Genomic DNA, 12,499 nt, shown 5'->3' with positions numbered 1-12,499 from the left:
CAAATCAACTTCAAACACTTCAAAAACAATTCCCTAATTTTTCAAATACTTAAAAAAAAATTCATTCCACCTTGACAAGGACCACCCTAATGGTGGGTGCACCATTTAAGTTGGGCTTACGCTCGACCACCAAATGGACGATCCCTCCGTGTGAATCGTCCCAATAAACATTTGTTAAAACAGTACATAATGGCTTTAACCGACCTCTGTTAAATACCGTGTATAACTTTCCACTACAACGTTGAGTGATTTGGAATATAGCGCAAGCAGAAAATCGTTCCATGATATTCCTAATGTTTCATGTAATACTGACCAGGCATAAAAACACTATTAGCAACCTAAAAAATGGATGAAAATAATTCCTCACACCGATCCGAACGATTCCGGGAATTCACAATGAATGTTTACGGACTGTGCAATGTAACCAAATTATCACCGAATGGTCATTGGCACGGTCTCTTTATTTGGTTTACGTTGATGTATCGTACATTTCGACCGATGGCAGACAAGACACGCGATTTGATATTAAACTTTCCGCATTGCTTCCTGCAGATGGCGTGTTGCAAGTTTCTCGAGAAAAGCTTTCCGTTTGCATGCATAATATGCAGGGCTCAAATTGCTGACCTTGCTTCGTGACGTGCGAGAAAAAAATTTGCAAAGCCTTGTCGCGAATTGTATTAGTAGAAAAGCTTTGCGAATCTTTGTTGTCACGGTTCTGTGAATAACTGTTTAGCAGCTTTACCTGCACCAACGCAACGGCGCAAAGTGCACTTACAACCGAAACCCCTCGGCTTTGATCTTAGTTGTTTTTTAGAGGCATCGAGTGCCATATAAGCGCTCCGCTGCCTTAACTCGCTATTTTATACTTTTACCATCGTCAGTTTTCTGAATTTCACGAGTGTTTCTAAACAGCACTTATACCTATTTATATTACATCTATGCATTAGATGCTTATAATGGCACATTAAATGATAACAATTACTGGGTTCAGTTGCGTGGCTCAAACCAATGCAGTTTTTACATTTGAACCTGAAAAGCATGCACGAGGTACGATTTGAACTTATAGTGTCGACTTCTTTGGCCTCAAGCATTCCATCGTTGCGTTATGACCAGTGTCGCGGAGTTGGAATTCAAACTAGAAATGACGTAAGTTTCAGAATCGCCGTAGAGGATTCTTATCTGACTTTCCATATCAATCGGCCAGGTCACTTTGCCGCTGCGTATATATTCACCGCAATCGACGATTATCGGGTGTTGAGTGAGTTGGAAACCGGTGAACGATAAACTCAATACGACTGAAAACCTGCGGACTATTGCGTTTTATCGACGATTTTCAAACAACTAAAAGCCAATTGGCAACTCGTAAACATTCTCAGAATCATACCGCATTACGGATGATACAATAATTACTCTTTTTTTTTTTTTTTAGACAATGCCGAATGATTAGGATTTAGGATTAGGAATTAGATTAATTGCTACGAATAACACCCTGACTTATACACCTTCTTATTTGTATCCCTTGATGAAATTTTCCCGAACTGGTTCTAAAAGACTGTGGAAAATCAGTACGACCGTATGATCTGATCTCGTTGCGTGAAAAAGCGTGTTGACTGTGGATTGCCTAACATCATAAGTAAGCCTGTGATAATTTCATTGTAGCAATTAGCCATTGAACTTCTGGTACAATATATTCAGTGAAAACGACGTAACTAAAAATAGTAATCGCTGCACCCGGCAGTCTCTTCGTGCGGAAAATCGTTCCTCTACGTTGTGTAACGATTTCGTACGCTCCCTTAAAGTGCCTATGAATAATAGATTGGTCGAGGGTGGATCTCCAGGAGTAAATTTAAATTGCACATATTTACAGCACGCACGTGTGAAATAGCAATAGTAGGTTGGGTAGGTATACAGGCAAAGTAAAACCCACGTCCGTATATGTTCGGTAATTAACCTCGGTGAACCGATGGATTCTCATCAAAAGTTACTTGTACACGCGAGTTATTATCCTCGTTTCACAAACCATCATTTATACGTGCATCCATAGTACGCCCTCTACCACTCTCTATAAGGAAAGTTTACAGAACAATAATGGCCGCTGTGATTGGATTTTGCATGCGTGGCTATAAGATCGAGTTAGTTGTGGGAAATTGAACGAGTTATATTAATCACCCCGTCGTTGGTACAAACGGTTATACATCGCTCACTGTTGCTGTACGTTATTGGCCATCCTACGGCCAATTTCGCGTCATTAAGTACCTGAAACTTAGACCCTAGCTAGTTCGCGATTCGCACTGTCAACGGTATAAGTGACTGTTTAAGTCAGATAAATAAAAAATGGAATGTTACTCATTCTCATCCGACGATCAGTTATTTATTTTATGTGCCATTTGGGAGACTTGGAAAAATATTTAGAAACGTATCAGTCTACCCGAGGCTTCTTATCGGGCATTCCAAACATAACTTGAGCAGGATACAAAGAAGCAAAAAAGTTGCTAAACGATGTAACTAAGAGAGCTTTAGATTCTCTCTTTAAAATTCTATTTAAACCGATGTTTAGAAGTGAAAAATTTATTACTAAAATTACACGCAGAGCTGAACGGGATCCTATTTTTATCAATAATTTGTAAACTTTGTCGAGGATTTTTCTCGAGAAATTATTAATCCTCTTGATACGCTTTTTCGTTACATATAAATCTGAAAGTTTCTTTTTTTCTGAAACAAACTTGTATGAATAATTGAGACGTCAACGGAAAGTGAAAATTGTGTCTTTTTACGTGATGTAATTAATAATTAATTTAGTGTACGATTAACGATTGAGACATTACTCACAATTTCTCAATACGGGTTACGCATTTTTGCAACGATCAAATCCTGTAAAAACCGTAGCGCAGATAATGGATGAATCGCGGTGAAGATACAAGTTGGAAATCCCAGATCGTAATTCCGATCAGACTTGAAACTATTTTGCAATTGGCAATTGGCTCTCGGATCTATAAACATGTGCCCTAAATACGTTGACCGTGCGTGATGCGAATTTGAAAAGTTGGCCAATTATTGTGCATTGGCCTTCGGCCCGATTGTTTCTTTCCTTCGAGTCTCGAAATTTTTGTTATCAGTGAGAAAAATTTGAAAGCGTCGTGATTTCTAATTAAATTAGGTACAAACGATCTCGAGACACACGTTTATGCGCTTGTAGAAGTTAAATCAGATTGAATGGAGGTAATTTTATGGACGAAGTTGGGAACGAACCGAGGCTCCGTACTTTGAACAGAGAATGTCAGAACCGTGCCTGGCTGCATTTCTAAGGACGAATTTAACTATTGATTATACGGGGAGGAAGTACTATCAGCGATTAGTTTCCCCCCTACGACCCTCTCGACCCTTTCCAACTTTCCTCCGCGTTATAACTTTCTCTCAGACTATTACAGCCTACCCACCTCTACCCTATAGGCCGCGGTAAATTTCATCAGGAAATCCAATTGCGCGTCAAAGATAACTTTTCATGGAGTTTGGGCTGCTCTTTCGCCCTTCCTTATACATCAACTGGAACACGTTAGTTATCCACCGGAGTTCGAAGAATATTCTTTGACTACGCTAGGAGGATAAAACCATGCGCTCTAGAATTCCGACGGTCCGATGAACTCGATTTTCGAAAACCACTGCCGTGATGCAATCTGCCGAAAGAAGATGCTTGTAGATCTGGGCGAGAAGACGCGTCTGCGCCAGGAAATATGGCAGAAAGAAGATGCCGGAAGAGCAAGAGAAAAAAAAAAATGTTGGAAAACCCGAAAATACACACGTCTGTCTGGCTTCGCCTACACGCCATGATAAAATATCTTGGCAATCGGATTATAGTTGTAAAAAATCGTAAAACTGCTGAAAAGCTGGCAGCGAGGAAGAAATAAATTTTAATAAATTCAGATACCTATATTTATGACATTTTTTCCTCCGTTTTGACGCAATTTCTTCGAACGCGCTATCTGTGGCAACTGAACTCGATCGTGCGATAAGATTATCGGAGCATCAATCGCACCGATCTGTTCTGAAGGAAGTCACCTAATGCAGGAAGTACAATGCAGTTACCGAAAATTCCAAGATAACTTTCCTTGTATCGCTGTGAGTGGGAAAAAAGAATTTTGTATCTTAAACTTGTGGCAAATTACTTGATCAATTATAGGATTTAGTTTGCCAAGGAAATGCGTCACGAAACCGATGAGATTCAGTTGTAAAATTTCAACCGTCCAATCCTAGTAAAAGTTAATATCGGAGCTACTTTGTAAAAGTTTATATATTTCGAAATTCGTAAAAAAAATTTTAGCATCCATTCTACGATATTCAGATCTGCGAAATTTCTTGTGAGGCCAATGCGAGATATCGCGAACGGTTTTTTATTCATTCTTCACTCGACGTCAAAGATAGTAAGAGGCTGTAGGGATTAATGAGACAATTTTTCTTCTTCACTTGGTCTTTTCGAACATATCACTTGCGTCGGTGTCGTCTCTGTATTTTCACTCGTTTTCGCGGTGAATAAAAATTCCAAGTGCAGACAAAGATGTTTTCAAGTCCGTCTAATTTTCGGCATCCACCGGGTGTCGTTTTCTTCGAGTGCTTCTTTTATTCTCCGAGAATCGGATACCTCCTCACTATATTTTATTCACGAAAACTCTGGTTCAACACACACGGCGCGGATTGAAAAAGTAACGCGTGTCCTAAAAACAGAACGAGGTCTCTGGCACCTCGCACAGTGGATTTTGGCTGGCCCGTTTAGCCCGCGTGCCGCCGTCACGTAGACCACTCAACGACCTCCGGCACAGTTTCGCTGATTTCATTGGTTTCATTGGTAATTTGTAGTGCGAACGAGGCCTTAAGTGGCTGATTGCACTGAGAAAATTACGCGGCGACCGAGAATGGAGAACGAACGATTTTCATGCCCCTCGTCACACCGTCGCTAATTCCGGACATAAAAAACCAAACCAAACTTCGAAGAGCTTGTATACCCTTACTGCAATTCTACTGTTGATTTATTGCAATTAGACAACCGGCCACATTAAAGGCAAACGCTGCGGATCAAATTTTATTGAAAAACTGGCACAGATTCATTTTATTATTATTGTTTTTTTTTTTTTTCCGACTGATAACTCAATGTCATAATAGTGATTTAATTTTTTTACACACGGATGAGCAATATTTGTTTTTGGCGTTCATTTAGAAAACTTGTTTTGCGTGATGAGGAATAAAAAAAAAAAATTTCACGGGTGCAGGGTGGATATCCTGAATCCAATTTTGAAAGGTTTTCTCATTTCAATAACATGAGAAAACACCCCCGACGTGAATTCAAATTTCCCGCTGCAGGAGAACAGCTTACGTTTTCACTCCGAGACGCATCAATTTTTTACCACTTTTTTTGGAAATTATGAGAAATTTTTTTTTTTCACCCATGTGTTTCTTCATTAAAAAACGAAGAAAATGAGACCTTATAGAGAACCCTGAACGATATGATATACACGAGAGATGGAATTTACAATGTTGGGGCGTTTTTTCACCTCCCGTTACCGGAATAGGTAAAAAAAAAAATGACGCTACCATTCTGGGTTTGGATGAGAAAATTTTGAATTCTGAGAGCGACATTTAAAAATTTTAATTCAAAAGACGTCCCTTGGCTAGGATTCTTTTCTTGCTATTTACAACCAGTTTTTCGAGTGGCAGCAAAGAAAATAATGTTGTTCTTAAATAAAACATCCTAACGTATTCCGGATTGCGTGGGCGGAAAGTGTATCGGTTGAGATACGACTGTTTATTTTTCATCTACCTCGAAATTTTCAGCGATAACTGACTTGCCGTCTGAATTAGTGCGTTTGATAAAGCTTTCGACAGCTTCGTGATAGGAGTAAATAATTCGGTCTCTCTTAATAAGAGAAAATCTTTTTTCGTTACAGAGACGGACGTCTGCAACTACCGTTGACAACACCACTCAAAATGCCGCTCTCGTACGAGTTTCCGGTAAGTTTTCTTCAAATTGTAATACATATTATTCACTTGTAATACGATACAAGTTGTACGTAATCATTGTTCATATTATAGAAGTGAAATTCCCAGTATATTCTATCTTTGACACAAATACAGATTTCGAGAATGTTTTTTTCGGTGTTACTCGTATAAATAATGATGAAAAGTTTTAACTGAGTTATTTGATTTCTTCGTGCCAGGTGTGAATTCATCGTCGAGTACGAAAAATATTGTAGAAAATATAGAAATGACCATCATAAAAAAATCCAGATTAAATTCGTTTCAGGATTTTAACGCTTCAAAGAAACGAGGAAGAATTGTTCACAAAAAAAAAAAAAAAAACGTAAACGAAACGTCGAACAAATCCTGCAATCGACAGGCATCAAGCTCACAAATGCAAACAGATAATTAATTCGCGCCTTGTCGAACGTTAAAACAGTGATGTAAGTCAACGTGAGGAAAAACCAGAAGATCTGATCCAGACACCGTATTTCTTACGAATAATCACAAAAACTGTTTACACCGATTGATATCTAGCATCCGATAGTCACACGGGCATCGACATGATCCAAAATTCGAATCCGATACTGGCCAAAGGCCGAGATTCGACGATCAATTTCGAGGTTCGAAAAGCTCACCCTGTATGTCTCAATATTCCAAGATATCGCAACCGGAGTGGAATAAGTTCTTGCAGTCAGTCATTACGAGATCTTTAATGCCTGACACACTTTAATCAATTGAATATGACGTTGAAACTTATGCATTCATACACGCTTGGCACACGTGCTTTATTCAATTGTACGGCCGTGTGCTACGTTACGCGTGTAACTGCGGAGGCTCCGTTACCTCTCGCTCATCCGCACTAGTAATTGATTCATTTTATTACGAGATAGTCATACGACGAGTGTTCGTTAAATAATCATGATGTGTAAGCTACGATGATCTCATAAAAAAATACGAATGTATAAAATATTGGAATTGCGATGAAAAGCTTGGACATGTCGGTGCTTTGTTTCAAATTGCTTAGAAACAGTCAAAAATATAGCAGATTCGTTCGATTTCACTTTACGATCGCTCATTCTACGAAGAACACTATTTTCTACAAATTCATTCAAACCCATTTTTTTTTTGTTTGTCATTTTGACATCGCTTGGTATTTAATTTCGCAACATTGCTCCGATATTCGTTCTGATCAAACACATGCACCCAGTTTCCTCACATTCTTATTTCAATCGTTACAAATCAACACGGCGACTAATTAAGACGGGTTGCTGATTACTGATTACTAGAACTGTCCCAACCTAATTGTTACAATTAGTGACGTTAGCGGTAGGATTTTCATGACAGACAGCAGAACCGGTGAAAATTCTTCGTTTGCATTCTTCTTAACGCAAAAAAAAAAAAAAAAAAATTCTGTGGAGAGTCGGTTTCAACCTTGCTTCGTAAAACTCACAACTCCGCGCGTATGATCATATTTTCCGTAGAATCTGATAGCTCCGCTGCAGAGATGATTTCTGAGAGGAATCTCTCCCAACGCGAACGGTGCAATTTCCAACACGTACAGTAAAAGAGCTTTACTCTTTCCGGAACGAAGTTAATAAGTAATTAGTATTGCAAGTAGTAAATGTAGGAGCATTATACAGGCAATTTAACGAACCAATATAGCCTTCCCTCTTCTCATTATTATTGTCTTACTGGTAATTAGGTTAAGTAGTTTTTGCAGCAACAACAATGCGTGTACTTTAATACAAGACACAACGTATGTGAAAATTAAATAAGTAGTGGGTGATATAAGCTTACGACGAACTTGTATACTTGGATGAAATTTTAGATTAGACATATCTTTGGTTACACCGATAATTGTGCGACTTGAATTGTGCGAAATCAGCCAGCACAGCGCAGTTGGTTCAAAATTCAAAATCAAGCATCCAATATTGCGTTAAAATTCATTTCCCTTTACAAAAGCTCTTTTTTCTTCACTCGGAGAAAAGCGCCATGGCAAATTAACCTGTTTAAATTCTCAATCGTCCAAACGAAATACTTTTTCATTTTGGAACACCAACGATTATGCGCCACCTGCAATGAGCTTGACAACTGTGGTCCCCCATTAGACTTGCGTATCGCACAGCTTTGCGAGCTTCGGCAGCTTGCCGACATAACTTATCACACGTACTCATCTCATAGAGACTTATAGAGACCGAGCGGGAGTATGAGTGGCAAAAATTTATCCCTATCGGCAGAACTTGCACTAACGTTAAAATAAAATTGATGAAACTATTTGAAAACTAGTTTTTGTGAGATTTCACCTTGAATATCAAAATTGCGGATATTTTCACCATCATATTTGTGACCAGCAACATGAGTATACAAAATATCAAATCAATCGGCGGCGTAGGCTTTTCGTAACTTTATCAAAAAATATTTTACAAGTAAATAGTGAATAATATTCGAAGAAAATATGAAAAATAAATCAATTCTTTGTTTGTTTTTTTTTTTTTTTGACTATGTTGCACCAAATGGATCGAGTTGAAAATTTCACCGTGCAAAGAAGAGTAAGGAAGCAGTTTTCTTGAAAAAATGCGTGAGTGACACCCGAAAGGAAAATATTTAAATGAAACCACACAAACTTTTTAATTTAAAAGAAAAAAGGATGGTTAAGAACTTACAAAATAATTACTTTTCAACGTCTCTTGTCGATAATTCTTATCAAAAACATCTACGTTAAAAATATGCAGTAGAATAGTTAAAATGAAATAAATACTGAAAAACACGTTTTTTTCAATAACGTCGTAAATTTTGGGGTCTAAAAGCTGATATTTTCAGGAAATTGTTTTTTGTTATTGGACATCGATCAGCTATATGGATTTTTGAAAATCACTGAGGGCAGATTTTGTACGCTTATCCGGTTATACCCTTTAATTTTTGATCGTAAAATAGTATTAATATTATATTAATAATTGCTGATCGCCTAATTCGCTAGAAAAGCGTATTCGCGACATTCTGCCAGAATATGAGAGACGAGATAGAACCGCAACAATGGTAAAGCACGGGTGGATCTCAAGTGTTCTCAGAGTCAGAAATGAGGTCAATTAAAAGTTGGGATGAACCATCGACTTCATGACTGTATAAGATGTAAAAAATTTGCTGAGCCGGTTTTCGCTCACAAAACTGATGGTAAAAAATTCTATTCGTACGGTAGTAATTACACACTTTATCATGGTTTGATACGCGTTGATCAAACTGAATCTGTTGACGGAAGTGCAAGCAAAGCAGAATGTGCCAATTATTGAATTAGAATTTCCATAAATGGGTGTTGAAATATTTCAATAGTGGTTGGTGGATAGAGGTTGAAAGAAATGCAAATGGACGTTTACTGGTGGATTTTTCAACTCTGTGACAAAGCATCAACTAGAGCTTTTTGCAAAAAAAACAGAACGAAAATCAAATAAATTCAAATAAAATTAAAGATAGACGTGAGAGTCGGGTTGAAATATGAAGAACTGGAAATACAAAACTTATTCATAGACTGAAACGATTAGAATCAGATTTGAGGACTGCCTGGTTACAATTTGTAATTGATTATATTTTAATTACGAATAATATTTATATTTTGTAATTAGGGCAAAGTAAAGTATAAATTAAATCTGTATTTTCTAATTAGCAAAAGATAAATCGCAAACTACTCTTGTATTTTTTAATCAGGGTGAAAGAAAATACAAAATACATTTTCATTATGCATTCACACATTTTTGTATTCTTTTACTAATTACACAATACGAACGGTATTTGATTATAAAAAAACATACAAATGGCATGTGTATTTTACAATCTAATTTATCTAATTACAAAATAGAAAATATCAGTCTAATGCGTATTTTATGCACCTTCAATTAAAAATACTTGTAATTGACTAATTACAATTGTTCCCATGACTGATCTCAACTCGCCATGTATCGAATGTGTAGAGAAAGTAAAAGGTGTTCCGTCTAATAAATCCCGGTATCTCATACCGTGGAATCTATCATTTAATTATAAATTCTAACGCACCTAATTGAAGGTAAGGGAGGGCCTAGATAGAGTTTCGATATACGCAACGTATATAATATTCCCTTTCGACCATAAATCTGAAATACCCCTTACCACCTTGCAACCTGCGACTTGGGACATGAAACGTGAAACTTGGCGGGGGAAATTATAGTTCTCGGTCGGAGGTAGAACCCGTGGAAAATTAATTTACTCCTTGCTACGTACGTAGATTATTAACCCCGGTAGACTTATTCGTTACGCCGGTAACCGAGCTACTAGTTAAAGGCTTGAGACATATTTTTTCCTCACTTTCTCCACTCTTTGGGTTTATTTTTTGGTTGGTCTTATCCATGGTACCTTCCTGGCTTATTTTCTTATTTTTATATTTTTGGATGTCAAGCATTAACTATCTTGCAATTGATTGTTTTCGTAAACGATTTAATACAGAATTTCACCAAATGTTGGGTAGGTACAACAACTTCATTTATCACAAATGTACACCTTTTAGTTATACTAATTAGTAAGAAGCCTAAAAACAAAAATTCATTATTTCTCAAGCCTCACCCCATATAACTAATCGAATGGGTACAATTTATTAATAATGATTAGTCATCGGTCCAATATTGACCTTGCACGTAAGCGAAGCTTAAGGGGAAACACACGAGTAGACCGTAAAAAAAGAAAGTGTATTTTGATGGTTTTTATCAATAAAATTATTAATTGGATTCGAATCATGAATTGACCACCATCCGTTGTCGTTTTTTAACCAAGAATTCATTAGACAAATTTGAAGCTAATCTATTGTGGCTATTTATTCGAAAATTGGGTTATCGTGTTTTTGGAAGCAGTAAAAATCAAAGTCATGATTCAAAAAATCTAAAAGTCGGTGAAACATGGTTTTTAATACACTCAACACCACACTAAAAAATAAAAAAAATCGCCGACGGTGAGGGACATAGGTACGTCGATTTTTGGTGGAATGCCTCATATATGCGTAGGTTCGTATAAAAAAATTTTTGTATGGGAATTCATTCCCTGGAATCGCTATTATCGTGGCCGGCGTAAGACGTGTTCATCGCGGACCGGTTCGCGGTTTCCAGGATTCCGCGCAGTCAGTTTATCTGAAACATAAAATTCAAAGGGATCCTTGAAATATAATACTGCTGCGAAATTGCGTTGCACGGCAAAGAAAATAGGGTTCGCGAGCGGAAATAAGCGACCGAACAAGCGAAAATTAGAATGCAAAGAAATATGCTATTTATTCGCAAAACGTGTTTCCAGTTGGAAGTCAGAAACATGACTATTTTTTACAATAATCTGGGTTGATACGTCAACCGTATTAATATCATTAACATTTGGTGACTTTTATTTGTCTTTTATCTATGATGACTACTAGATCAGAAAATGGGAGCTTAAGAGGTGATTTAACTCTTTATCGCAATACATAATTAAAACAGTTCGAATCAGATGGTTTTTTTTTTTTTTTTTGTTTTGTGAAAATTTTGTTCTACAGCAATGCTGATTGTTCGAACTTGACGGTCGTTTATCGTGAAAAATCTGTACAATGTCCATTCAGCCCTGGCTGACCAGAGCTCAACTTTATGAAAAATTAGATTCAATGCTACAAAACTGACTCATATCACTTAAATACACAATGTTATTGATTTTAAAATTAAAACTATAGACTTCCAATGAAATTTTAATTAATAAATCAACGATATGAGTCAGCTTTGTAGCATTTATAAATTAATAACATCATTATTTCAAACGGTTCGATGTTTGAGGCCTGATAACTCCGAAAGGACTTACCTTACGCAAATCTTTATTCAAACCTTTTTTGTAGAGCGTAAAATTTCCTACCAGAATATATTTTTTTTTTATATCTTCACACTGATTCGTTTTCGAGCAATAAAATTCTAAATTTAAAAAAAAATTTTTTCCATGTTATTTAAATGGGAAATAGAAAATTGAGAATCGCCACCTCTAAATATCAATATTAAGAGCTCATATTTTACCGAGGTCATTTTTGAGGGACACTCGGAGGATTTTTCAATGTTCTTCAAAAAAAAAATAAATAAAAAGTAGTTTTTTTGAAACACTCTTACATATATATATAGTATATATACATATATATAACAAAGTAATGAGAAAAAATTCATAGTATCATCGAAAAAAAAAAAGAACATTGAATTCTTTTGTAAGTTCAACTTTGACCTCGAATAACTTTTGAAGGAGTGTGACTATCGAAAACTTTGTAAGGACCTTTTTTGTAGAGCGTCAAATTTCCTACAAAAATATGCTTTGGTCCGCTAATTCAATGAGCCGTTGCAAAAATACGAAATTGCAAAATTTAAAAAAATTTATTCCTGTGTTATTTAAACGGGAAATTTACAGGCGTCTTTTCACACCTTATCGGAAGTTTTTATGTGAGGATTTTGAAAAAAAAAAATTAGCCGTTTTTTTTTAA

At 36.6% G+C, this 12,499-nt stretch overlaps 1 protein-coding gene across 11 annotated transcripts in view; it reads left to right on the top strand.

Moving 5' to 3' along the window:
• LOC107226321 overlaps positions 1-12,499 on the top strand; it is a 138,632-nt gene that overhangs the window by 103,716 nt on the left and 22,417 nt on the right. For all 11 annotated transcript variants that reach the window (XM_046733337.1, XM_046733339.1, XM_046733333.1 and 8 more), the window contains one exon: positions 5,937-6,000. In XM_046733337.1, coding sequence (XP_046589293.1) covers positions 5,937-6,000 — 64 coding nt within the window. The remainder of the gene's footprint in view (positions 1-5,936; positions 6,001-12,499) is intronic.

The sequence above is a fragment of the Neodiprion lecontei genome, chromosome 3, assembly GCF_021901455.1.
Source record: "Neodiprion lecontei isolate iyNeoLeco1 chromosome 3, iyNeoLeco1.1, whole genome shotgun sequence".
Lineage (NCBI taxonomy): Eukaryota > Metazoa > Arthropoda > Insecta > Hymenoptera > Diprionidae > Neodiprion > Neodiprion lecontei.
Note: the sequence above shows the minus strand (reverse complement) of the source record. Positions and strands in the feature narration are given on the sequence as shown.